General features: G+C 41.4%; 1 protein-coding gene across 4 annotated transcripts in view; it reads left to right on the forward strand.

The window, feature by feature from the left end:
• TEX2 (testis expressed 2) overlaps positions 1-26,627 on the forward strand; it is a 117,466-nt gene that overhangs the window by 45,136 nt on the left and 45,703 nt on the right. For all 4 annotated transcript variants that reach the window (XM_032241981.1, XM_032241982.1, XM_032241983.1 and 1 more), the window contains exons 2-4: positions 1,911-3,579; positions 21,506-21,706; positions 22,604-22,934. In XM_032241981.1, coding sequence (XP_032097872.1) covers positions 1,936-3,579; positions 21,506-21,706; positions 22,604-22,934 — 2,176 coding nt within the window. In that variant the 5' untranslated portion in view covers positions 1,911-1,935. The remainder of the gene's footprint in view (positions 1-1,910; positions 3,580-21,505; positions 21,707-22,603; positions 22,935-26,627) is intronic.

Genomic DNA, 26,627 nt, shown 5'->3' on the forward strand with positions numbered 1-26,627 from the left:
CTAGCTGCTGCCAATTCCTGGATTTAAATTGCTTTGTTGATGGATAGAGATCATTCCCTTTTCCTGGATTCAGTGGGGATAGGAGAGCCTGAGGGTCACAAATGAGCCTGGCAAAACTATGTGCAAAAGTTTTTATGAATACCTTTTCTCAAATATTTGATACTGAAAATGGGTAGTTTCAGCTTGAGTCCATGTTGTGGCTGGACCCTCGAATGTAATTCTTGTCATCCTTGGAATATTTCCCTCTTCTAGTGATCCAGGATCACTGTTTCCCAAATCCCCCATTTCCTGCCCCATTTTATGATTTCTCTTGGTGGTGGTATCAGTTGCCAGCATTTTGAACCTGAGTATTAATCAGAAGGCTTAAATTAGGAGCTCTTTAAATTAAAGAAATAAGCAAGCCACATAATGTTGATTGCAGTAGATTACTTGTAAGTATACTGTGTTGGGTTGTATATAGTCACCTGTAAACATAAACATGTAGGGTTTTAAATTTGGAAAGGACTGTCAATTTAGCTCCATTTTACAGATGAAGATACTGAGACACTGAGAGGCCCTGGTTTGTTCAAAGTGCCACAGAAGCAGCTGTAGAAAGACAAGTACCAGAAGCCCTATGTCCTGGGCCCAAGATGGCTATTCTTTCCACTGCCCCACGATGCCCCTCTTGTCCCAGGGGCCTCGCATTGCTCCCCACACCCACCCTCTGTTCTGGAAACAGAGAATAGAGCCAGGTAGCTGCACACACCATGCCTATTGCCGTGTTCGTGCCCTTGTCCCTTGCCTCTGCTAATCATGCTTATCCCACTACAACTCACCCGTCAGTTCCAAAGACCTGTTGGGTGTCCCAGCTCCCACACTGGTGTCATCCTCCTCAGAACTCCTGAAGTGTGCCCTGTGGTTTGGCTCTTTTTACACTGACTCTGTCCATGTTGTGGTCTTAATTTTTACATAATATGGCCTGGTGCCCAGTAAATGGGCCATAAGTGAATAGAGAGAGATGGAATGTACCACGTCACAAGGTGGGCTTGGCGTCGTTTTGCTGCCCAGCTTTTCAGGTGTCTGACTTTGTTCCAGCTAAGCTCCAGAAAGGGGCAATCAGCTGTTAAGCTTCAGAAGAGCAGAAAGCATAGCTTCCATGTCTTTCACCATGGTCCTTGGTAGAGTTCTTGGTTGGTGGTGGGTTACAGCAGTGATACTTCATTTTCCTGACACGTGAATCTTGCATTCAGTTTAAAATATATTGGCTTTATCCTGGAGCCTCATGGCTGCCTAAATACTCTGGTCTTATGGTACCTACCATTTGAGGAGGCCAATAGGTCATGACAATTGGTTTACAGATTTCCACATTTGGATACTTTGCTGCTTATTTGCAATAGCAGGAAGTTGGGAAATGCAAGCCAAATAATGGTTAGGATAGCTGTGAAAATTGCAGTGAAAGCAATACCCCTCCTGGGTTAGCTTGTTATAGCTAGAAGACCCCTAGTGAAATTTTATTCCAAGATCCTCGAACTCAACAGGATGCTACATTTTATCCTGTTGGACTTATGAAGCAATGCTGGTAACATCTATTGTTGAGGCATTTCAAGGCTTAAAATAGAGAATTGCTGGTAGAAATTAACCAGTTAAAAGGGAGGAAACGATTATTCAGGTGTTATGAAGTAAGACAGATTGTATGGCATTTATTATGTAACATTGGTTATGTAGTTTGCTCATAAAAGAGAATGCCTAACTGGAATTTATCTAGTGAAAATTAAATGATTAAACCCACTGAAGTGAAAAACAGTGGACGTCTGCCAAGTAAAAACATAATCACCACTTAAACAGCTTCATCTGTCCTCCTGTCTATGAATGACAGTGTCTCCTGTGGGGAAACTGCTCTCTGACTTCTGGTTTTCTCACTGTTTTCACAGAGCCTGAGCCCTTGTGAAGCCGGCAATGACAAGTCTGAATGGTCGCCATGCCGAGAAAACCATTGACATGCCAAAACCATCAGCCCCTAAAGTGCACGTGCAGAGGTCTGTGTCCCGAGACACCATCGCCATTCACTTCTCGGCATCCGGCGAGGAGGAGGAGGAAGAGGAGGAGGAGTTAAGGGAGTACTTTGAGGAGGGGCTGGACGACCAAAGCATTGTAACAGGGCTGGAAGCCAAGGAAGACCTCTATCTTGAACCCCAGGGTGGCCATGACCTCACTGGCTCTGCTCCCTTGCCTGTCCTGGCAGATGGACTGTCCGTGTCCCAGGCTCCTGCCACTTTGCCCGTCTCCAAGAACACTGTAAAGCTATTGGAGTCCCCTGCTCCAGCAGCACAAGTATTAAGTACAGTGCCATTGGCTCTGTGCCCAGGGTTGTCTTCGTCAGGGCCCTTAGCTAGCTCTCCCAGTGTGTCATCCCTTTTTGAGCAGAAAACCAGTTCTTCCTCCCCATTGTCCTCTCCTTCTAAGTCTCCCATTCTCTCATCCAGTGCCTCAGCCTCTACCCTTTCCAGTGCAAAACCCTTCATGAGCCTTGTGAAGTCTCTGTCAACCGAGGTGGAGCCAAAAGAATCCCCACACCCCCCAAGGCACAGGCACTTGATGAAGACATTAGTCAAGTCTCTGTCCACGGATACTTCCCGGCAGGAGTCGGATACAGTGTCCTATAAGCCACCTGATTCCAAACTGAACTTACACCTGTTCAAGCAGTTCACACAGCCCCGAAACACAGGTGGAGATTCCAAAACTGCACCTTCTTCCCCACTGACTTCTCCCTCTGATACTCGTTCCTTTTTTAAAGTGCCCGAAATGGAGGCTAAAATTGAAGACACTAAACGACGCCTTTCAGAAGTGATCTATGAGCCTTTTCAGCTCCTTAGTAAAATTATAGGGGAAGAAAGTGGCAGCCATAGGCCCAAAGCCTTATCTTCAAGTGCTTCAGAACTCTCCAATCTGTCCAGCTTGAACGGGCACTTGGAAAGCAATAACAACTACAGCATCAAGGAGGAGGAGTGTGATTCTGACGGGGATGGCTACGGAAGTGATTCCAACATCCCCAGGAGTGACCACCCAAAGTCCGCTGATGAGCCCACAAGAGAGGGGGAACTGAAGAGTTCCCAGGGGAGCAGTCTGAAGGATTTAGGCCTGAAGACAAGTTCTCTAGTTCTTGAGAAATGTTCTTTGTCTGCCTTAGTGAGCAAAGAAGATGAAGAGTTTTGTGAACTGTACACTGAGGACTTTGATTTGGAAATGGAGGGAGAGAGTAAAGTTGATAAGCCCCCAGATATTCCTCTTAAGCCAGAGGTGCTTGTAGAAGATGATGTGGTTCTTGACAGTGAAGACAAGGCAGACTTGGCTGTGCAGCACCCGGAATTGCCAGTGAAGACGTTGGGCTTCTTTATAATGTGTGTCTATGCGTACCTCATCCTCCCCCTCCCCCACTACGTGAGTGGACTCTTTCTGGGAATTGGCCTTGGATTCATGACTGCGGTTTGCATGATTTGGTTTTTTACACCACCAAGTGCTCATAAATATCACAAGTTACATAAAAATCTGCAACAGTGGAACACAAGAACTCTGGATATCAAAGAACCTGAAATACTGAAGGTAAGCCTCTAGCCGGCTAGTACACCCACTCTTACATACAGCCATATTTTAGATCTGACTTGTTTTTGTTTAGTTGTTAAAGATTTTTATACAAGCAGTGTTTTTAAGACTTTGGGGCCTCTTCATTCTCCAGGCACCCAACTGACTGATCTGGTAAACCTCATTCTAGAGGTTTGCAGATTCACAAAGTAGTTTCTGAAAGATCTCTATGACTCTAGAGGGTAGTGTTTATATTCAGTTCCTATTCTGGTCTGTCTCTAAACTTGCTGGGAATGTGCTGCTTGCTGAGGATTTGTAATGGCTGAAACTGTTAGGGTTCAATATTCTTGAGATGCTGAAGAAGGGTTAAATACTCCTGGCATTGCAAGAGAAGGGAAGGAAGAAGAGAAGGCAAATTATGTCATCGTTCGGCCCCTGCTGATGCTCCTCTTCCCTCTGCATAGTGAAGAATGGGATGGAGAAAGAGATGTCACCTTTCAGTGCATGTCAGATGTCAGGCTTTTGGGCCTTCTGAGGGGTACCTGGGACCCTGGGACAATTCATTGGAAAGCAGGAAGAAAATATTAGAACATTCATCTATCTGTCTAATGTGTTGATTGAGACAGTCTGTGTTGCCCAGGCTGGTCTCAAACTCCGGGGCTCAAGTGATCCTCCCACTTTGGCCTCCCAAAGTGCTGAGATTATAGGTATGAGCTGCTGTGTGCAGAAGCCTAGAACTTCTATTTATTATTATTTTTTTGCGTATTAAAATTTCTTGTTATATATATACATGCTATAAAAGTACAATTAGAGCTTATATAGTTTCTAAGTTATATGCACACCCACATTTACATACAGTATCCAAGGGGGAATTGGTTTCAGGACCCCACAGGGATACCAGAATCCATGAATGTTCAAGTCCCTTGTGTAAAATGGCATAGCATTTATATTAATATATAACCTATGCTCATTCTCCGTATACTTTTAAATCATCTCTAGATTACTTATAATACCTAATATAATGTAAATGATTATTATCCTGTGTTTTTAAATTTGTATCATTTTTTTTTACTGTTGTATTTTTTTTTTTTTATTTCATATTTGCAATCCAAGGTTGATTGACTCCATGGATACAGAGGGCTGGCTGTATATGTTTTTAGAGATAAGGTGGGGAACCAGAAAAGTTTAGAGCCACTGCTTTATAAAAGTTATCTAATTCAACTTCACAATCATCCAGCAGTTTGATACTTCCAGTTTTACACATGCGATTATTTTAGGCTCTGAAAGAGGTGCTCATTTGTCCAAGGTTAATAAGTAAGAGAGGCGGGGTGCAGTGGCTCACACCTATAATCCCAGCACTTTTGGAGGGTGAGGCAGGCGGATCACTCAAGATCAGGAGTTTAGGACCAGCATGGCCAACATGGTGAAACCCTGTCTCTACTAAAAATACAAAACTTAGCTGGTCATGGTGGCCCACTCCTGTAATCCCAGCTACTTGGGAGGCTGAGGCAGGAGAATCATTTTTGCCCAAGGCTGCAGTGAGCCGAGATGGTGCCACTGCACTCCAGCGTAGGTGACAGAGTGAGACTTTGTCTCAAAATAATAATAATAAGTGATAGAAGTAGGATTTGGAGGCTTTGTGTGTCCTCTTCCTGCTTTTCCCATGACACCTCTGCAGAAAGTTCATGCCTAGACCTGCCTGGAAAAGCCCTTGTGTTACAGGAGGTGTATGAAAAGGAGAACTTGGTTTCCCTGGAGCAGTTTTGAACCTTAGTTACTGGTTTTAATCTTTAGTTTTTCAAATTCAAAGCTTGTTTGGCTTCTTGGTTAAATTAAATATATTTTTCTCCCATCTTTTTAAATGAGAATGCTCTAAAAATGGCAGCATGATCTCTCTTTATTGCCGCACACACGCAAAAGCAGGGGATGGGGGAGAACTCTTAGGATCCAAAATAATATTTGTTTTTACATTTCATTGACTTTTTTCCTTGTTCAAAGGAAATATATGGTTAATGTTTTTAAAACACAGGAAACCCAAATAAAAAAATATTTTTGATCACACTAGTGGAGGGGAATTACAGTTAATGATTTGGCATATATCCTACTTTTTTAGGGTTTTAATATTTTAATTTCTGCATATATGAGGATATACATCACATACATGCATACTCACCCACTCTTTTTGTTTTGATTTAATGGAATCATATATTTTGCAGTCTGACCTTTTTTCTTTCTTTCACATGGCAATATGTTATGACTTTCTTCTTTAAGAGAAGCTGATGTTGAGTCTTGTGGCTATGACACCCTTAAGCTTAGCATTAATAAATGAAGTGGAGCAAAAATGACTCATGCATGGTTGCTAAGCTTTTTTTCGTGATAGGGTGGTGCTGTGACTACCTAAAGTACATGCTCTCCAAGTAAGTTAGTGCTAACTTTAGCAAGGAAAAAATTGTACTTATATTAACTCCAGTGCCTAATGACTGAATGTGGCATTCAGTTTAAACTGGTTTAAGCACTGGCTTGTCTTAGGAAGATTTTAATTTCAATCCTGTCAATCTTTAGTGTTTTTTTTTTTTCCCACCCTCCTCTCACGTGTACATTCTTTAGCGTTATCCAATCACTGCTGTATGTCAGGAGTTTACTAACTACACATGATGCCGATGGAATGGGATTTTAATGTCATGGCACAGCCTGGTTGCTTTGATCTGATCACTGGAACAATAAAGGCAACACTATGATGCTGAGCACTGCAGTGGGCTAAGTGTTGGGTATATTATCTCGTTCAATTCTCATCACAGCCCTATTCAGTTACAGTATATGTGCTCATGTGGATGGAGGCCCACAGAAATTAAGCTACTTGCCCAGGGTCACTCAGCTAGTGAGGGATGGAGCCAGCCTGGGCAATGTAGTGAGACGTGGACAATGTTTTCCGTTAAGGAAGGTGTTTGGCCCACAGCGGCTGAGATAAATGTATTTGAATTTTCCTTGTAGAGAGAGACAAGTACTTTAATGCTTTCATAGACTGACACCTCTAATCCAAGCAAATTGTCATAGACTGAGCATTTATTCTTCCTGATTGCTGTTTGGACAACTCTGATCATTTTGGCAATTCTTTTTTCATTCTTAGCCTTAACTTGTTTAGACTGGTTTCATTACTAAAGAGGAAAAGTATATTTTAGCCTGAAGTCTTTTGTTTGGTATGCAGTGTTGTTTTTAGAAACTGGGCTGAATACATTCTCTATTTAGAAAAGGGACACTACTATGAATTAGAAGGTATGTTGTCTGTTACAAGCTAATTTCAAACCCAAATGTTCTTTGGACTTAGTTAATTTTACTGAATGAGAGATTATACTCTTGGGAATCATTTTTAAACTATGGCACTTTAAAACATTTAGCAGCATTGACATTAACTTTGGGGCCCAAGTTTATTGTCATCTGTCTTCCCTAATATGCCATAAGCTTCATGAGTGCATAGGCCATGTCCATCTTGTTCATCACTGTATCCTCAGCACCTGCCATGTATTAGGTATGTGATAGGTAATTGTTGGCTGAATGGATGGGTAGATGAATGAAGGAGTGAAAGTTTATCAGAAAATTTAAGCAGTGATTTGGTATTGACCCCGTCATCCCCTGATGGAGTTGCTTTTTAAAAGAAATCCCAGGCCGGGCGCGGTGGCTCAAGCCTGTAATCCCAGCACTTTGGGAGGCCGAGGCGGGTGGATCACGAGGTCAAGAGATCGAGACCATCTTGGTCAACATGGTGAAACCCCGTCTCTACTAAAAATACAAAAAATTAGCTGGGCATGGTGGTGCGTGCCTGTAATCCCAGCTACTCAGGAGGCTGAGGCAGGAGAATTGCCTGAACCCAGGAGGCGGAGGTTACGGTGAGCCGAGATCGCGCCATTGCACTCCAGCCTGGGCAACATGAGCGAAACTCCGTCTCAAAAAAAAAAAAAAAAAAAAAAAAAGAAATCCCTGGCTGAGCGGGGTGGCCTACGCTTGTAATTCCAGATCCCAGAGCTTTGGGAGGCTGAGGCGGAAGGGTCACCGAAGCCAAGAGTTTCAGACCAGCCTGGACAACACAGCAAGATCCCATCTTTACAAAAAATTTAAAATACTTAGCCAGGCATGGTGGTACACGCATGTGGTCCCAGCTACTCAGGAGGCTGAGATGGGAGGATCACTTGAGTCCAGAAGTTTGAGACTACAGTGAGCCATGATCACACCACTTAACTCCAGCCTAGGTGACAGAATGAGACTCTGTCTTTAAAAAAATAAATCAATGATACTTGCTTTAAGAAAATTAGGGTTTGATAGGAGTGATCTGGTAAGAAAATGAAAATAATTACTAAAAAATAAAACTTTTGGCTGGGCATGGTGGCTCACCCCTGTAATCCCAGCACTTTGGAAGGCCAAGGCAGGAGGATTTCGTGAGGCCAGGAGTTCAAGACCAGCCTGGGCAATGTAGTGAGACTGTCATCTCTACACAAGTTTTGTTTAAAAAGCCAGGTGTGGCAGTGCAGCCTGCATTCCTAGCTACTTGAGGGACTAAGGCAGAAAGTTCGCTTGAGCTCAGGGGGTCAAGGCTGCATTGAACCGTAATTACGCCACTGCACAATAGAGTGTGACCTTATCTCAAAAAAAAAGCTGGTAAACCTTTTCCTAAGCTTTTTTTTCTGAAAGTGGACAAGCCAAGATAGTCCATCTTTAACAGAGTTTGAAGCTTGACATTTGTTGCTTAGAGATCGTCTGGTGACAAGTCTGCTCTCCTATGACCAGTGCTCATGCAGTGCTGCCCTCCTGAATGCAGAGAGAGTAGCAGAAAGGCAAATATTAAGTGGAAGACTGGAGAAATGGGCAGAGTGATGAGCTCCAGATTTCCACTCTGCCCCCAGGTGTATGGCTTTAAAGTGATGCACGAGATAGGCCTGGGTTTCTTTATAAAACAGGTCTATAAACCTGTTTCTAGGGCAAGCCAGAAGAGCCACTTCTTGAAAATAGTTTGATTTCAGGGGATAAGTCAGCTGATTTGAATTATTTTGTGTACATCTGATCCTATTGAGTTGGTATTTATGGAGGATGATGCAGTTCTTGAGGGAAGGCATGGAAGCCTTTTTAAGAAGCTCACCATAGTATCACATGACACTGGTAAAAATAAAAAATAAAAATAAATAAATAAAAAGCTCACCAATATGGGAGACTATAATTCCTGCCTGAGATCAAGATCTCTAAAATGGGCCCAGCCCAGGACTCAGATCCCACATGCCCTAAGTAGACTCCATATATGAGCCATGAACCAGTCAGGCAGGGAGCTGGGTTCTCAGAGACTTTTAGGAGACCATGTGGTTTTGAACCCCTGAGCCATATACGTTCTCATTGATGGGTCCAGGAAGTGCTTGCAGCCAGACTGAACTGAGTCTTGTTACCTTACTGGTTCCATGAACAATTCAAGGAGCATTGCAGTTTTTCTTCTGTGTAACTTCACATAATGAGAAAAGAAAGGAGAAAAGGAAAACTTTTCCATACTTTATGAGGGCAATTTTTTATTCTTTCCACACTACAGACATATGTATTTAAATTTGATCCTGCAGCAGTGATGCATTTATGGGATGATAAACCAAAAAGACCATTTGCAGCCAACAGTAGCTAATCTCAAAGATTTTTGTGTGGTTGTCTAGGCCTTATGGTACTCCAGCATCTCCCACTCTGATCCCAGCTAATAAGCAGCTGTACTTTCTGGAATATAAGCAAGAAAGAGGCCAGGCATGGTGGCTTACATCTGTAATCCTAGGACTTTAAGAGGCCAAGGCAGGTGGATCACTTGAGGTCAGAAGTTCAAGACCAGCCTGGCCAACATGGTGCAACCCCATCTCTACTAAAAATGCAAAATTTGTGGTGGGGGCATGCCTGTAATCCGAGCTACTTGTGAGGCTGAGGCAGGAAACTCACTTGAACCTAGGAGGTGGAGGTTGCAGTAAGCTGAGATTGCACCACTGCACTCCAGCCTGGACAACAAGAGCGAAACCCCCATGTGTACCCCACGTGTTGAAGTTGGTTAGAGGGGCAGCTGTGTGGAACATGCTTCCTGAATTCCATAGGAACAATATGGTTAAGGATGTCAGGTAGTCCCCAAATGACTTTTTTTGAATTTTCAAAAAATGAAAGCAAAGGCCAAGACCAAAATGTGAGGAGATGCTCACAGGACTTACAGCATGGTGGACTGGGCAGGTTCGCTCAAAGCAGAGAGCCTCATGTGTGCCACAGACCAAGGGCTTCTCTGTAGTGACACCCCCTGTGTGGTAGCCTTCTGGAGTTCTTATGTTGGATGACTGGCTAGATACCCTAAGCTGGGGACCTTGGAAAAGGGTGGGTTTGGGCATGGGGAAAATGAGGCATTTAGAGTCAGCGGACTGCACTTGGCATGTTTGCTAAGCGTTCTTAACCAAATCAGATGGTCCCTTGCCCAGGATTATATTTAATTGAGAGCTGTTCCTGCCGCACATGAACTTTCCACATGTTTATAATGAAAAGCTTCCTGACGATTTCATAAGGGTCTTGGATTTATGTATGAGTGTATGACTCATATGCAATTTTGTATTATATTCATGAGCAAATTCTTTATCTCAGATTTATAAACCACCAGCAGAACACAGCAGTAGCATATTGGTTTCCAGAGTGATAATCCGTCTTTTTTAAAGATACGGCCTGCAAGTTTGACTAAAATTATATTTAGGCCATTGCAGAAACTGATAGAAATGAATTTTGGAGAACTTTTTTTTCTTTAGGTTGTGTCACATTTAGATATTTAATAAGAGGGATAGGTTTTAAAAATAATTAAGTTCCCTGAATATAGGCTTTGGTTTTGATATAGAAAAGAAGATAAAAGAATCATTTCGTGGGTAGGCCATAATCAATTTTGAGAAGAAATTCCAATTTGTAAATATAATCTCAATTTTATGAAATTGTTTTAAGAAATTAGAGTGAGCAAGTTTTTAGAAGAAAACAGCCATTATATACAGCCCAAAGAGACTTGGGTTGCTTTTTGTTGGTCTCTGATAACCCTCAGTAGAAAAAGCACAAGAAATGTTAAGTGCATTTCTTTCTACATTATATTTTACTGAAAATATCCTGCCCCTATAATGGGTTACCTGAGTTTTTATGTATGGTTTTTGTAAACGTGGCTATTTCCCAGTGTCCCTTGTTGCTAGAATAGATTTCAGGTGAGATTTTTGTTCTTGTTTATTTGCCTTGCTCTGTCACTCAGGCTAGAGTGCAGTAGTACGATCTTGGCTTACTGCAACCTTTGCCTCCCAAGTTCAAGCAATTCTTCTGCCTCAGCCTCCAGAGTTGCTGGCATTACAGGTACACATCACCACGCCTGGCCAATCAGAAAAATGAGATGTTTTGATGCAGGTGGCCATCACTTACTAGAAGGTACCCCATGTGTTGAAGTTGGTTGGAGAGGCAGCTGTGTGGAACATGCTTCCTGAATTCCATAGGAACAATATGGTTAAGGATGTCAGGTAGTCCCCAAATGACTTTTTTTGAATTTTCATTTTTAAACTTTTTATTGTAGAAAATATTAAACACAGACAAAAGTAGAGGCAATAGTAACCCCCATGTGCCTGACACCCACTTTCAACAATTATTAACATTTTGCCAGTTTTTCACTCAATTCATTAACTTATGGCATGGCTGAATTTTAATTCTGGTCTACCTATATATAAGTACAGTTTATAGCATCCTGAAAACGCCTCCTGAACTCTATAAGTACCAAAAACATCGAAGACTCTTATTGTCATTATTGTACAATAAGTAGCGATTAAGAAGAGGTTTGCTGTACTCCAAAGATGAGTTTGCTAGCAAGATGATTCTAGGGCATGAGCATGCATTTTGTGGGTGCCCAGGCCGTGGTTGTTAACTCATTGCTTTCATTCTGTTGCTTCTTTCAGTGGTGTTCTCATGGATTGCAGAAGACCCTAGTCAAGAAGAAAATAAGTTTCTGTCTGTATCAATCTTTGGTCTTTCTAGCTAAGAAAGTAAATACTGTAAGCCTTGCTGATATTTAACATACAGATGACCATATATTAACTTTTGGCCAAAAACCTTAGAAATTATCTGTAAGACTCTGAAATACAGATTTATACTCATTATCATCAACAGTGATCCTCACCTTGAGTGTATGTATTGTGCCTTAAGGTGTCAGCTGAAGACAGTACAAAGCTATCATACTGGAAAAACTAAAAATTATCAAAAGGATAATTATTTCATCTTTTGCTCTTTATTTATTTATTTCTGAGACAGAGCCTTGCTCTGTCACCAGGTTGGAGTGCAGTGGTGTGATCTCAGCTCACTGCAACCTCCACCTCCCAGGTTCAAGCAATTCTCTTGCCTCAGCCTCCCAAGTAGCTGGAACTACAGGTGCGCGCCACCATGCCTGGCTAATTTTTTGTATTTTAGTAAAGACAAGTTTTCACCATGTTGGCCAGGATGGTTTCGATCTCCTGAACTCGTGATCCGCCTGCCTCAGCCTCCCAAAGTGCTGGGATTACCGGCGTGAGCTACCGCTCTCGGCCTGCCTTTTATTTCTATTCTGTACTTTTTATAAAAGCTGTATATATTAGAACATGTGTATAATTTATAAAGATATGTATTTGTACATACCCAAAAAGTTGTTTGATAGAATGTGTGACCTGAAAAGTGACAGAGGCTACTAATTTGCTTGCTGATGTATTTATCTTACAATTTTAACCCTTGTTAATATGATTTAACGTTTATCATGTATTAACGTAACTCATTTCAGTAATTCATCTGAGATAATTTTACCTTTACCACGTTATCTACTACTCTATTGCTGTCTGCCAGTGCATTATAATTTTAAAAATGTTCTGTGGCCACCTGAGTTTGGGAGATGCTGCACTGGAGGAGAGGAGAAGGGGATAGAGCTGTGGCTGTAGCACCGACTCCAGTGCTTCTAGTGTCACTGCTGGGAAGGTGACCTTGAGGCAGGCAGTTGGAGGATGTGGACTGTATTGATGGTGCTTCCCTCCCCTAAAGGCCTTTTTTTTTTTTTTTTTTAAATAAAATATTCTTTATAGTGTCTTTGAGCAGCATTTATTTTGAACGTTGACTCTCTACTTTAGGCTATCATTCATAGTGTGAATTCTGGATGTCTGTGGGTCTGCTTGTCTTTCATAGGTAAAATCAAATTTGTATCTCAGGACCTGTAAACTTTAATAGACTGTCCCGCCCCTGCCATGTTCTCAAACTCCATGATCTATGATGCTGTGTTTATGATGTTGATGACGCCTGTTCTAAACTATTAATACATCAAAAAAGGTTTAGGCCTGGGAAAGACAAAATCCTGCTTATGTTTCAGTTTTGGAGTCAGAGAATAATCACCTTTTTATATGCTTCAGAGATGATTTTCAGCAGGAGCGGCCTCGGGTCCTGGCTCTGTTCTTGTGTAAAGGATTTGCTCCTTCCCTGATAGAGATGAAGGAATGATACAGGGATCTGAATGACAGGTGGACTGCAATGCCAGCACAGCCACATGTCAGCAGGGTGAACACATGCTTCATTGTTACTGTCAGCCAGGCACATGGCACCTGAAGATAAATTCTCATCACTTCCTTGGGCTATAGGGCTGGCACTTTTTTTCCTCTGGTCAGCTCAGCATCAAGTTGAGCAATAGAACATTAGCCTTGAACTCCTGATTGGCACTGTAACTGAAAGCATAGTAGTAGTTCTTCCAGACTTTATTATTTTGCAAAAGGTTAATTATAGCTTTTAATCTTTTAAAATATTAAATGGGCTCCTTTATAGATTGTGGTTTTGTACTTTCAGCCATACGTGGCTTCTAAATCCAGCAGAGAACTGAGAGAAACCCCTGACCTTTTACAAATGCCATCACAGAACCAATCTGTGGGCCAGACAGCTGCAGCCTGGCTGACTGGGTCATTGTCCCCAGCGGGGTGCACTGTGTCCATTTTAACAGCTCCAGCTTCAGAAAGAAACAAAGTTTGTCTGAGTCGCTTTAGTGTGGGTTGAGAGCATCTCTGAGTGTTTTTGGTTGAGCTGTTGAGATGGAGTGTTACTAACTATATGCTGTATCTCTTTATACCCATTCCCATGTCTCATAACAAAATAAGGTGGAATAAATACTTGGTAAGAAATTCAGGGCTAAGAATTTTAGAACAGCTGAGCAGTGGATAGTTGGGCACTATATGGGGAACAGGGTGAAGACCTTGCAGTTGCTGTGCTGCTCTCAAGATTTGACAATTGACTGTTGAAATCTGGAAATTTCATTTGTAGCTTCATCCAGGTACTTGGTCAAATCCTGGGTGGGGGAAATGGCTGATTAATGGTAACGAAAGGTGATTAGATTTGCACTGGGAAATTGCTTTCTGCAAGAGCAACCTGGTTTCAGGTCAATAGTGTTGTGAGGGGGCAGAATTAGGGAGGCTTAGAGGAGAGTTGTGCCTCAGCCTCTTGCCCTGAGCCTCCCTAAGGCCAGTCTGCAACCTGGCTCCTGACAATGGGGTCAAGTAGCAACTCCCATGACCCTCTGAAGATTTCCTATCAAAGCCTATAATGTTCTGGGAAGAGCCTTAGATAGGAGGCAGGAAACATGGGCTACAGTCACAGTATCCCTCTCTGCTCCAGATAAGACTTAGCTCATCCAATTTCTGTCCTGAAGATCTTTGGTTTCTAGGGTTATTTTCTTGTTCTGTGCTATTTTGTGCATTTTTACCTTGGTTTTTCTTTTCTAGAACCGTAAGTAATCTCTGCAGCTCCTTGCACTCATTAGGGCATCAGCTTGTTCCTTTGCTTGTTCGTCTCATGCAGCTAGCACTGTACTTACAGGCTGTGAGGGGCTCACCAGCCTTCCTGCTTACTCCTGCTTTTCATAGATTTCATTTAATCTTCACAGCCACCTCTGAATTAGGCTTCCCTCATGTATTCAGTCAACAAACATTTGTTACAAATGTGATTGGCAGACATGGTGATCCCTGCTCTTGTGAAGTTTATAACTCAGTTTAGTAAACCAGACAGTTAACAGATACAGTGATGGAAGAGTACCAGAGAACTGAGCCTAGATGAGGAGGGAGGCTTCCTAGGAGAAATATCATCTTTGCCATGTCCTGCAGGTGGGGCTGTGCTGTGGAGCTGAGATAGGATCCCACACCTTGGACTCAGGAACACTTGGTTTGAGTCCGATTTGCGACTCTCTAGATGTTGGGAGGCAAATCACATCCCTTCTCTCATCACTTTTCTTACCTGTAAAATTGTAGGGAATTGGCAGAAATACAAGAGATAATGTGCCTGGGGTACCTCGGTCATAAGATGAGCTTAAATGTCAGCTATTATTAGTAGTAATGTTAGTGTTTAAAAATCATATGCTTAAGATTTCTTTATAAACTATAAAGTTGTACCTTAATAAACTACTGTAAGGAGAAAAATAATTATGGCTTGAGCATAGAGTGAGTTGTGTGGGCTAGGGAGGCATGAAACTGGGCAGTATGCCACCTTGACCCTTTTACAGGTGAACAAAACAAGTGTCTGAGGGATAAGCATCACCTACCTTGGCAGGTGGTAAGTGGTGCAGGCATGACTGGAACCCAGGTCTGTTAGATTCTCAGCACTTCTGCTAAGGTAGGTGAGTTGGTTTCACTGCCTCTGTTTTGACCAGCCATCTTTTGTGTAATTGAATATGATCAGTGTAAGGTCTCATTTAGGCTAACAAATGATTGTTGATAATAAATGTGTAATTCAAATCCTGATTTGTGTGTTGTGTTTATTTGTTTTTTGGCAGCTGTGGACTTTAGTTAGCCTCTGATAGATCTTTAACACAAAGATAAGAACTTGGTAGTTCAGGAAGGAGGAAATTTGAAGGTAAAAGGGAAGAAGAAACCACAGCAGCTGGTGATTCTGAAAAGATGGGGGTAGGGAGAAGAAGGGCCAAGCCAGGCCCAAGTGGAATAAAGGAATTTGGGGCCCCTCTAGGCTTTCCCAAGGGAAAGAAAGCATCTCCTGCCAGGCGTGGTGGCTCATGCCTGTAATCCCAGCACTCTGGGAGGCTAAGGTGAACGGATCACTTGAGGTCAGGAATTCGAGACCAGCCTGGCCAACATGGTGAAACCCCATCTTTAAAAACTAATAATAATTAAAAAAAAAAAAAAAGCATCTCCTAGATTTTCTATGCCCACCTACTTTTTGCTTCTCACCTCTGCCTCCTGTAGTGCAGCAGGTTAGGTTTTGTGCTTTTGAAGTGTGTAGGTAGGACTTGAAACTCTCTTTTCTCCCTCACATTCCTCTGGATCAGGTTGTTCTGGGATTCCTGAATTTGGCAAGTGGTAGAGGATGACCTTTATCTGTCAGCTGTCAGCAAAGAAGGTAATTGCATACTCATTCAGAACTGTGGCTATGTGTGAGCAGACAGGCTGCAGCCAGCAAGAACTCTGGAGTGGCTGCTTTTCAGCCAAGTGGTAGCTCAAGCTGCTGGGTTTCTACAATAGATGATTTCATTAGCTGATTACTTAGATTATTCTCTTTCATTTAATTATGTAAAGCATCTAATAAAATAGCGGAAAACTGCCATGTATTGAGTGAATGCCTCTTATCACTAAGCCCGTGTGTGTTGGAAACACGTACAAGAAGAGAAAGGGACACATGTGTGTTGAGATACAACTACATCAACTCATCTGTTCTCAGGTCAGACAGTTTGAGGTGCTGAGCCCTTACTTATCACCTACCTTGGCAGGTGGTAAGTGGTGCAGGCATGATTGGGAAGCCAGGTCTGTCAGATTCTCAGCACTTCTGCCAAGGTAGGTGAGTTGGTTTTAGTGCATGTGTTTTGACCAGTGGTCTTTAGCGTAATTGGATATTGTCCAAAATTCTAGTATTTGCCCATTCTATTCATAGTTGAGCCAAGGGTCTAGGGCTAAAAAGCTTGAACCGAAGAACTGGCCCTGCACAGTCTCTAATACAGTAATCATGAGCCCTGTGTGGCTGTTGAGCCCTTGAAGTGTAGCTAGTTCAAACCGAGACTTGTTCTAAGTGTAAAGTACACACTGGCTTCTGAAGACTTAGTATGAAACCGAATGTAAAATACCAGTAATAATTTTTAATATTGATTACATGTTGAAATCTTAATTTTGATATGAATTAAAATGTTGTTAAAATTAATTATACCTGCTTTTTCTTTTTTAATGTGGCTCCTAGACCATTTAAAATTACATATTTTTGGCCAGGTGCGGTGGCTAATGCCTGATAATCCCAGCACTTTGGGAGGCCAAGGTGAGTGGATCACTTGAGGTCAGGAGCTTGATATCAGCCTGGCCCACATGGTGAAACCCCATCTCTACTGAAAATACAAAAATTAGGTGGATGTGGTGGCACACACCTGTAATCTAAGCTACTAGAAGACTGAGGCAGGAGAATCGCCTGAACCTGGGAGGTAGAGGTTGCAGTGAGCTGAGGTGGCACCACTGCACTCTAGCCTGGGCAACAGAGTGAGACTCCATCTTAAAAAAATAAAATTACATATTTTCATGACTCACATTGATGGCTCACGTTATATTAATATTTCCATTGGATAGCACCTCCCTAGACAATTCTGCATTTTCTGACCTAGGAAAGACAAAATAAAAGCAGTTGGAAAGAAACAACTTTTATCTCTAAGTTTCTCTTATTCATAAATCAGATAATTAACCTGTACAATCCCAGGAGTTTCAAATGGGAAACATCTCCACAGCTTACATTACTCTATTTCTCAGAGACTGTCCTTTTCTTGGAGAACAGTTTTACATAATATAATACTTGTCTTTTGTTTTTTCTCCTTTAGCCCTTCCAGTCTGGCTGTGAGTGGTTGATAAACATAATGCAGAGATTTTTGTCCAGAATTCCAGTATCATGTTAATCCTTTTTTTCTCTTTTGGTCCCAGTATCATGTTAATTCTAGTGGCTTTTTTACATTTTTTACATGTATCTTTAATTCTATATACCTGGAAATAACAAAAAATAGTTTATCTGGGGATTTATTGCAGTAATGTCTATCTTATATCAAATTGTGATTATCATAATTCAAAAACAGTCATTAAATAAATGTTGAACATTTCTGCTTAGGTATTAGGATGGACGAAAGCAGTATCACATCTAATCTGTATTCTCTAGCTAGCAGACATATACTCAGGGTGAAATGATTCAAAAAGAGCAATTGCATGCAGGGGCTGTATGGCCAAACTGCTCATAAAGGACACTGATAGCAAGTGGTTGTTTTAATCTAATATCGTTCTCCTCAGCTCCAACTTCCTTCCCTTCATGGATTCTTCTTGATTTTAGTAGCTCTGCAAGCACAAACAACCTGGCCTTGAAAAATTATTATATCTGCTTCAAGTTCTTTATTAATCTAGTTGCCTTTAGAACTTTAGCCATAGTTAAACCTTTTATGTATGTAAGACAGTATTTTCAGCAACCAAATTGGACAAGAAGAAAGCTGTGTATTCTATGTCAGGGGATCTTTAGTGACAATGATTGTGCTTAAAAAGACAAATAAATAGATTTATAGAAAACCCCTTTCAACAACAGAATGCATTTTTTCAAGTGCACGTGGAACCAAGATAGACCATATAATAAGTTTAAAATAATTGGAATTGCACAAAGCATGTTCTCTGACTATTATGAAATTGCACTAAAAACCAATAAGAAAGATATCTGAAAATTTCTCAAATATTTGGAAATTCAACAGAATACTTCTAAACAGCCCGTGGGTCCAAAGTTAAAGTCATAAGGGAAATTAGAAAATATTTTTAACTGAAGGAAACTGAAAATACAACATATCAGAAGTTGCAGGTAATGCAGTGTCTAGAGGGAAATTAATAGCATTAAAAGCTTGTTAGAGGTTGGTCGTGGTGGTTAATGCATGTAATCTCAGCACTTCGGGAGGCCAAGGTGGGAGAATTGCTTGAGACCAAGACCAGCCTGGGTAACATAGCAAGACTCCATTTCTACAAAAAAATTTTTTTAAAAAATTAGCTTGGTGTAGTGGCACATACCTGTAGCCTTTGCTACTTGGGAGTCTGAGGTGGGAGGATCAATTGAGCCCAGGAGTTCAAGGTTACAGTAAGTTATGATTATGCCACTGCGTTCCAGCCACAGTGACAGAGCAAGACCCTGTCTCAAATAAATAGTAGATAGATAAATACATACATACATATACAAAAGAAAGATTTTAGAGAAGCACAAATTACCAGTGTCAGGACTGAAAGAGGGGACATCACCACAGACACTACAGATATTCACAGGATTATAGGGAAATACTGCAAACAATATTGTGCCCAGCAATTGGACAACATAGATAAAATAGATAAACTCTTTGAACGATACAAACCAAAGCTCACTTAAAAAGAAATAGATAACCTAAAAAGCCCAATGGCAAGTAAAGAAATTGAATTCATAGTTTGGAATCTTTCTGCAAGCAAAACTCTAGGCCCAGATGGCTTCATTGGCAAATGCTACCAAACCTTTAAGGAAGAAATATTATTAATTCTACACAAACTTCCAGAAATTAGAGAAGAGGGAACACTTCCCAAATGCACTTACCTGCATTTTCTGAGGCTCATTAATTCCAAAAAACATTGCAAGAAAACTATAGACTATTTTCCCTCATGAACTTAGAGGGACAAGTGAACAAAGTATCAGCAAAGTGTTATGCTGGTATACTGGCTCTCCAGAAAAAAGAAAATCTTGATTTGTACCATTCTCTGATTTCCATGATATAAAAACTCCCACCATTGCCACTTGCAGGCTACCAACACGAAGTCACTGAACATGGCGTTGGGAAGAGATGTGTAGAATCAGTTCTTGTGAGCTGATACAGCTCAATTTCAGCATATCATGACTCATACATTCTTAATCTTGAGAATGCAAGACTGGTTCAACATTTGAAAGTCAATGAATGTAATTTGCTATAAGAAGAGACTAAAGAAAAAGTCAAAAAATTGTGAGCCAAAGAAAGTACTTAGTTCTACATTTAGCAAAAAGCACCCACCCAAACAGATGCTCTGACAATACAGTCCACTTCAGGCCCTACCGTGATCTGTAATTGTCACCTTTTTCTCTTCATTGCTGTGATGGTTGCTGTTTCTTCACAAACACCTCTTCCTGTGGCCTCTGCCTGCTCACTCAATATTGTTGAACAGTTGCTGCTCCCTTCCTGTGATTCACTGGGAGGAGGGAGAGATCCTCCCAGCTTGGGCCAAAACATCCACTGAGGTATATAAATCCATATAATTGACTCTTAAGTTTCACACTCTTTTCCCATGACAGAGAATGTTTGTTCATTTTTCTTTCCACTTCATACTCAGGTACTCTTTTTGTGACAACTTTTCTCTATTATGATTACTCCAGTGGGTTAATAGGATGGAGGAATGAAGACCTAATTCTCTACTCTTTTGGAGGCACCCTGGGATCAAGAATCCTGTTTTTTAAAAAAAAATCTTTGTCCTAACTCCTGACCCATTACTTCGCACATAGATTCAATGCATGTTTTGATAAAAGGATGAATGAATAAAAGAATTCTGAGGAGGCCAGGTGCAGTGGCTAACGCCTATAATCCCAGCACTTTGGGAGGCCAAGTGGGGTGGATCACGAGGTCAGTAGTTCAAGACCAGCCTGGCCAAGATGGTGAAACCTTATCTTACTAAAAATACAAAAAAAATTAGCCGGGGGCAGTGGCAAGTGCCTGTAATCCTAGTTACTCGGGATTCTGAGGCAGAAGAATCGCTTGAACCCAGGGGACGGAGGTTGCAGTGAGCCAGGATCATGCCACTGCACTCCAGCCTAGGCAGCAACAGAGTGGGACTCCGTCTCACACATACACACAAAAAAAAAATCTAAGGAGTTCTCTCTCACAGGCTTTCAATTCAAGACTTTAGTGTGAGATTCAAATACTTAGCATGGAAATGGCTATTGCTTGAAAAGAATGACAATCTCAACTCACATGTAGTGATCTTTAGCACCTCTCTGCTCGTTACAAAGACATATATTTTTGAAAAGTTGGGGAGAGTAGGAAGATATCAAAACTCCTTAGATAACTTTTTTTGTGAGATCTGGGCTACTCAAACCTGTAAAAGTATTTGAGGCAGGAGAAGTGTTTGGTGATGAGTGATGATGACAGCCATGAGATTAGCTTTAACACAGTGTATAATGTGTTAGGCTTTTGTGTATGTATTTTTTGTCTGTACATTTCAGTATATTTGCTCTTTTAAAAAATAAATGTATGTAACAAAAATCATTTATGTCCATTTTGGCATGGGGACCTGGAGCACAATTTTACCCATTTAAGTTACTATGTATCTTTGAATTTTGATATATTTTTTATTCATGATTTATTTAATGCCTAATTCTCAATCATCTGCTTTACTGTATCGTTTCAATGAGGTACATGTTGTAGTGAGATAGAAGTGGAGAGGTAGGTGTTCTCTGAGTCCCGTGGTAACATGAATTAATGTGATCTGAAATTTCAAAGATTGCAGGTGGGCTGGGAAGAGCATGTGTTTGGCTAATTAAGAAGGGCAGACTGGGTGGGATTAATCACCCCAAAGGAGGTCACGCAGAGAGAGAGGCTTGCTCAGTCACATGAACAAATCTTTTGTGTTTCCTGATGTGCTTATGAGCTTTAAAAAAAGAAAGAAACTTTTATTTAGGGTAATGAACATTGCCGATTTTCCTCCAAATCCAGATTTTTGGTTATCAGAAACCTCCTTGGTCCCAATTATTTTCCCAGCTAAGCACTTCTCTTTGCAACTTGTAGTCATCAGTGAGCTGATATCTGCATCATGGGCAAGTTTGGTTTCAGTGTCCCAAATACCACAATGTTCATTATTTCATGCTAAATCAGTTTGTGTTTATTCTGATTTTACTAATGGAAGTTTTTCTTCATCAGGGATGGATGAATGAGATTTACAGCTATGATCCTGAAACCTACCATGCGACTTTGACACATTCAGTCTTTGTTCGACTTGAGGGTGGAACCTTAAGACTTTCAAAGCCCAATAAAAATATATCCAGGAGAGCCAGCTACAATGAAACCAAGCCAGAGGTCACCTACATCAGCCAGAAAATCTATGACCTCTCAGACAGCAAGGTGAGCCTGAGCAATTTTGGAAGGATGGCTTAGATGAATGAAAAGCATATGGTATCTTGGATGCTTAACTGCATTTGTTTATTCCCCAAAAAGGCTTGTCGTCATTGAAGTATCAGTATACCTTAGGACAGTCCCTCTCACACTTCATTGTTTATGCACATCACCTGAGCATCTTGTTCAATGCAGATTCTGATTCAGCCACTGTGGATAGGGCCAAGGGCCTGCATTTTTATGTGCTCCCAGATGATACTCAGGCTGCTGGTCCACAGACTACAACTTGAGGAACAAGAGTAGTGTGCACTCAGAATTCTGACTTATAAGCTAATTATTTCAGTCAAACAAAAAGTGGTGTGGCTGTGTGTGGTGATTCTAGGGTACTTACCTATTGAAGACCTTGTAAATGTGAAAATTAAAAATATGCAAAATAACTACATTTTGATTATACTTTCATTTTTGTGAGAAATGTAAAAGCACTTCTTCCACAAAGCTATCGTTTCTCTATTCTTACAGCTCATCTGAATGATATTTAGATTTCTCCAAAGTGAGAGAAGTACTTAAAATAGATTTTATATCAGTATATTCTTAACTTGAGGTTGATACTCAAAATTGACTTGAGCTTCCCGTCTAGATTTTAACTATTTTCTTTTTTCTTCTTCCAGCTTAAGTTTGGCCCGTGGTCATTAAACTCAGTTGATAGCCAAACGTGGTTGATGATGAGCAGCTAAACATTACTGTTGTGCTACTGCCACCTGAGAATTATGGATATTTATTACTCTTGCAAAATTATTAAACGTCTAATTTCTGGAATGATTATAAAGTTTGCACTTGTGCTATGCATAATATTAATGCATAGTGTAGCCAATCTTTCGTATATAAATCATTTTTATTTCTCTGTAGATTTATCTTGTACCTAAAACTTTGGCTCGAAAGCGAATCTGGAATAAAAAGTACCCTATTTGTATTGAGCTTGGTCCACAAGATGACTTTATGTCTAAAGCTCAGACTGATAAGGAGACTTCAGAAGAGAAGCCATCAGCTGAGGGAAGCGAGGACCCTAAGAAGCCACCCCGCCCTCAAGAGGGAACAAGATCTAGCCAGCGAGATCAGATACTCTATCTCTTTGGGAGAACTGGCCGAGAAAAAGAGGAGTGGTTTAGGAGATTTATTCTGGCATCTAAGCTAAAGTCGGAAATCAAGAAGCCATCGGGTGTCTCTGGAAGTAAACCAGGTAATGATGTTTGTGCTAAATGCTTATGCATTTTTAAAGGGCTGCTAGGGAGAATAGAGAAAGAACGCCAAGTAGGAAGAAAGGAAGGAAGGAAGCCCACCCTGAATTGATGGTTGTCTGCCACCTAATGTGTGTTCTCATGACTCATTTACCATCTAGGCTGATCACTGCAACCCTCTATCCCAAATCATTTAACCAATAATGGATCCATTTGCAGATATTTGTATATATGTGACTCCCCTGAGAGAAGCAGCAACAGAAGAACCCTAGTTCTGAGAAGGCAGTTTAGTCAGGGAGATGCTTCAGGCTGGTGCCTTTGAGTACCTGACCCTCAATACGTTCTCTAAGCCTGAGATTGCCATAGAAATGCAGAATCCTTGCACTTGCTGACCATTCAGATCATAATAGTCATCTGTATTGATAACCATGCAACACCCCTTTGTCCAGTTTGGCTGGGCTTGGCACTGCAAAAAAAAAACCACAAAACCAGTAAAAAGCAGCAGCTCCCCTGTCCTTTAGGTGTTGTGCCTGTTATGCAAAACTGGCACATATGAGTCAGGTGTTTACAAATTGCCATGCTAAATAAAGTGAGCACGGGGTAACCAATAATTGGGACAAGACCAGTGTGGGTGTTATTAGGGAAAGCTGTCTTAGGTGGATCTGGAACAAAGACTAGAATGGAGCCACTCTGGGGCTTTCTCTAACAAGGCATTTGTGTTGATCCGGGAGTTATGCTGGTCACATGAGTGTCACACATTGCTTCAGGGTGCTTTGGTTCCTTCCCCTGGAGCATAATCTTAGCCCTTGCCCTAACACCCTTATTAAACCTTCCATTCTGTCAGCTTCAATGCCAGCTTCTATCCCAGTCCCAGCACTGAGATCCAAGAAGTCCTTTTAAGAATCAAGATGAGTGGGGAGATTACTAGATATATTTCTTAGGGCTGCTGGGACAAAATAGCACAAGCTGGGGGATCTACAACAGAAATGCATTCACTCACAGTAGTGGAGGCTGGAAGTCTGAAATCAAGGTGTTAGCAGGGCCATGCTCCCTGTGAGACTCTGCATAGAATCCTTCCTTGCATGTTTGCAGCTTCTGGTGGTGACCATCAATCCTTGGCCCACAGCTGCATCACTCTACACTTGCCTGTCATCATATGGCATTGTCTCTCGGTATCTTTGTCTCCTCTTTTATAAGGACACCTTATGGGATTAAGAACCCACCCTATTTCTAGTATGAACTTTAAAAACGAATGGCATCTATAAGGACTCTCTTTCCAAATAAGGTCACATTCTAAGATACTTGGGTTAGGACTTTAACATATTTTTTGGAGGAGACAATTCAACCCACAACTCCGAGTAAAAGAAAATTCAGATGGGTAAGAACTCCTCAGCATCAGGCACTGCCTAGCTCTCCTGGTAGGTCTAAACCTGTGCTGCCTCTTAGGGTATCTACCAGCCCCATGTGGCTTTTGAACACTTGAAGTGTGGCCAGTCCAGATGGAGATGTGCTCTAAGTATAAGATGCACATTGGATTTCAAAGTCTTAGTCCAATAAAAGAATGTAAAATATTAATAACTTTTTATATTGCTCACATGTTGAAATAATATTTTAGATATATTAGGTTTAAAATATATTCAGATTAATTTTATTTCTGTTTACCTTTTCTTTTTTTGAGATGGAGTCCAGCTTTGTCGCCCACGCTGTAGTGCAGTGGCATGATCTTGGCTCACTGCAACCTCTGCTTCCCAGGTTCAAGCAATTCTCCTGCCTCAGCCTCCTGAGTAGCTGGGATTGCAGGTGCTTGCCAACATGCCTGGCCAATTTTTGTATTTTTAGTTGAGACAGGATTTCACCATGTTGGTCAGGCTGATCTCAAACTCCCAAACTCAAGTGATCCACCCACCTCAGCCTCCCAAAGTGCTGGTATTACAGGGGTGAGCCACTGTGCCTGGCCTCTTTTTACCTTTTTAAATGTAGCTACTAGAAAATTTAAAATTGTTTATGTGGCTCAGATTATATTCCTACTGGAAATGTAAAGATCCACTGCTCTAGGCATTGAAGCTCAGAATCAGGTAACCCACAGGGGTTTGTGGGGCCACCAGGAAACACCACCTTAGGTACTCAGGGGCCCCCCAGAGCACCTTCAAAAGTGGCATGTTATTCAAGGACCTAAAACATTTGATTATTTTTAATGAGTTCACACGTTTTGGAAATCCTGCCAAAAGTTCCATTTACTGCACATCAAACATAATAGTAAGAGTCAGAGATGTGGGAAAACCTTCAGTGCACTCAATTGTACCAAAATCAAGCAAGGCTTACATACCGCTAATGTCTTTTTGTACATCTGTGGGTCTGAGTTGCCTTTGAAAGCTGTGAATTGAGACATTTATGGTAAGTTTAAGCCACCAAAAGTGTGATTAAACTAGTAGCAGGGTAAATTGGTGAGGACTGTGCTGTTTTTCAAAACCATCTCTGAATCAATGACTGCACAGGTGGCCAGCTGTGAAGGTGTGACTGGTCTGATTCTCTGAGGCCAGGTATATCTTAGTACCAAGAAGATAGAAGTCTTCCTGCTTGACTACCTGGCCCTGTCCTCTCTCCCAGGGGTGCTGTCACCACAATCGTAGATTTCTCTAGCAACATGGATTGTGCTTCTCAGACTGAAATGTTTGAGGGGATCTTAAGATGCAGGTTCTGACCTGGGGTCTTGAGTGGGGCTGAGATTCTGCATCTCCAGCCAGCAGGGCCCAGGCTGCAGGTCAGGAAATGCCTCCAGGAGGAACAAGAGTCTGGAGAGAACAGGAAAGCCGTATGGTCACTTGGCAGAATTCTAGTATGATCTCAATACAGGGAGGCCCTTGACTTTAGCAGGGACTGTGATCCGTAAGGCCCAGTGCAGTGATGACTCCTGTGCTTTGTCCCACTCAAGGGAAGGGTGAGGTGATGTGAAGAGGCTGTTCTGTGGGCAGTGAGCACCAGTCAGGCATTGTAGGGTCTCCTTTCTTCCTCTACATGGAGTGTGGCTCAGTCACAATGGGATCAGTTTGGTTTGAAGTGTTGGTGTCATGCTGCCCTGTTTATTTCATCTTCTTTTCTCCCTTTTACTATTAACTAAACTCTAATCTTTATTAGATTTCACTGGTTTTTCTACTAATGTCCTTTTTCTCTTCCAGGATCCAATCCAGGGTATTAAATGTAATATTAGTTTACATCTATTTTTTTAATGTTTTTGGTGTAGCTTTTATCCTAGCATAAAAAAATGCTAAACATGAAAATGGTATAAGGATAATAAAAGTTACAAAAAACGTATTTTTATAGTTATGCAGTGTAAAATTGTAAATATTCAAGTGCTGGAAATTATCTGGCTAAAATTTAAATTAAGAAATGGCTTGCATGACCCTTTGTAAGGCTCAGGAGAATTACGGTTCCAATGGTTAGAGCCTCTCAAGAAGAAAATGGTTTGATTTGATTTTTAAATTTATTTATTTATCTTTTGGAGACATCTACAATGACTCTTTTCCAGTGACTCTCTTTCCAATGACTTTCTCTCTCTCTGTTGCCCAAGCTGGAGTGCAGTGGTGTAATCTTGGCTCACTGCAACCTCCCGGATTCAAGTGATTCTCCTGCCTCAGCCTCCCCAGTAGCTGGGACTATAGACGCAGGCCACCCCACCAGGCTAATTTTTTGTATTT

This window comes from Sapajus apella, unplaced genomic scaffold (assembly GCF_009761245.1).
Source record: "Sapajus apella isolate SASKATOON/1434 unplaced genomic scaffold, GSC_monkey_1.0 scaffold48, whole genome shotgun sequence".
Taxonomy (NCBI): domain Eukaryota; kingdom Metazoa; phylum Chordata; class Mammalia; order Primates; family Cebidae; genus Sapajus; species Sapajus apella.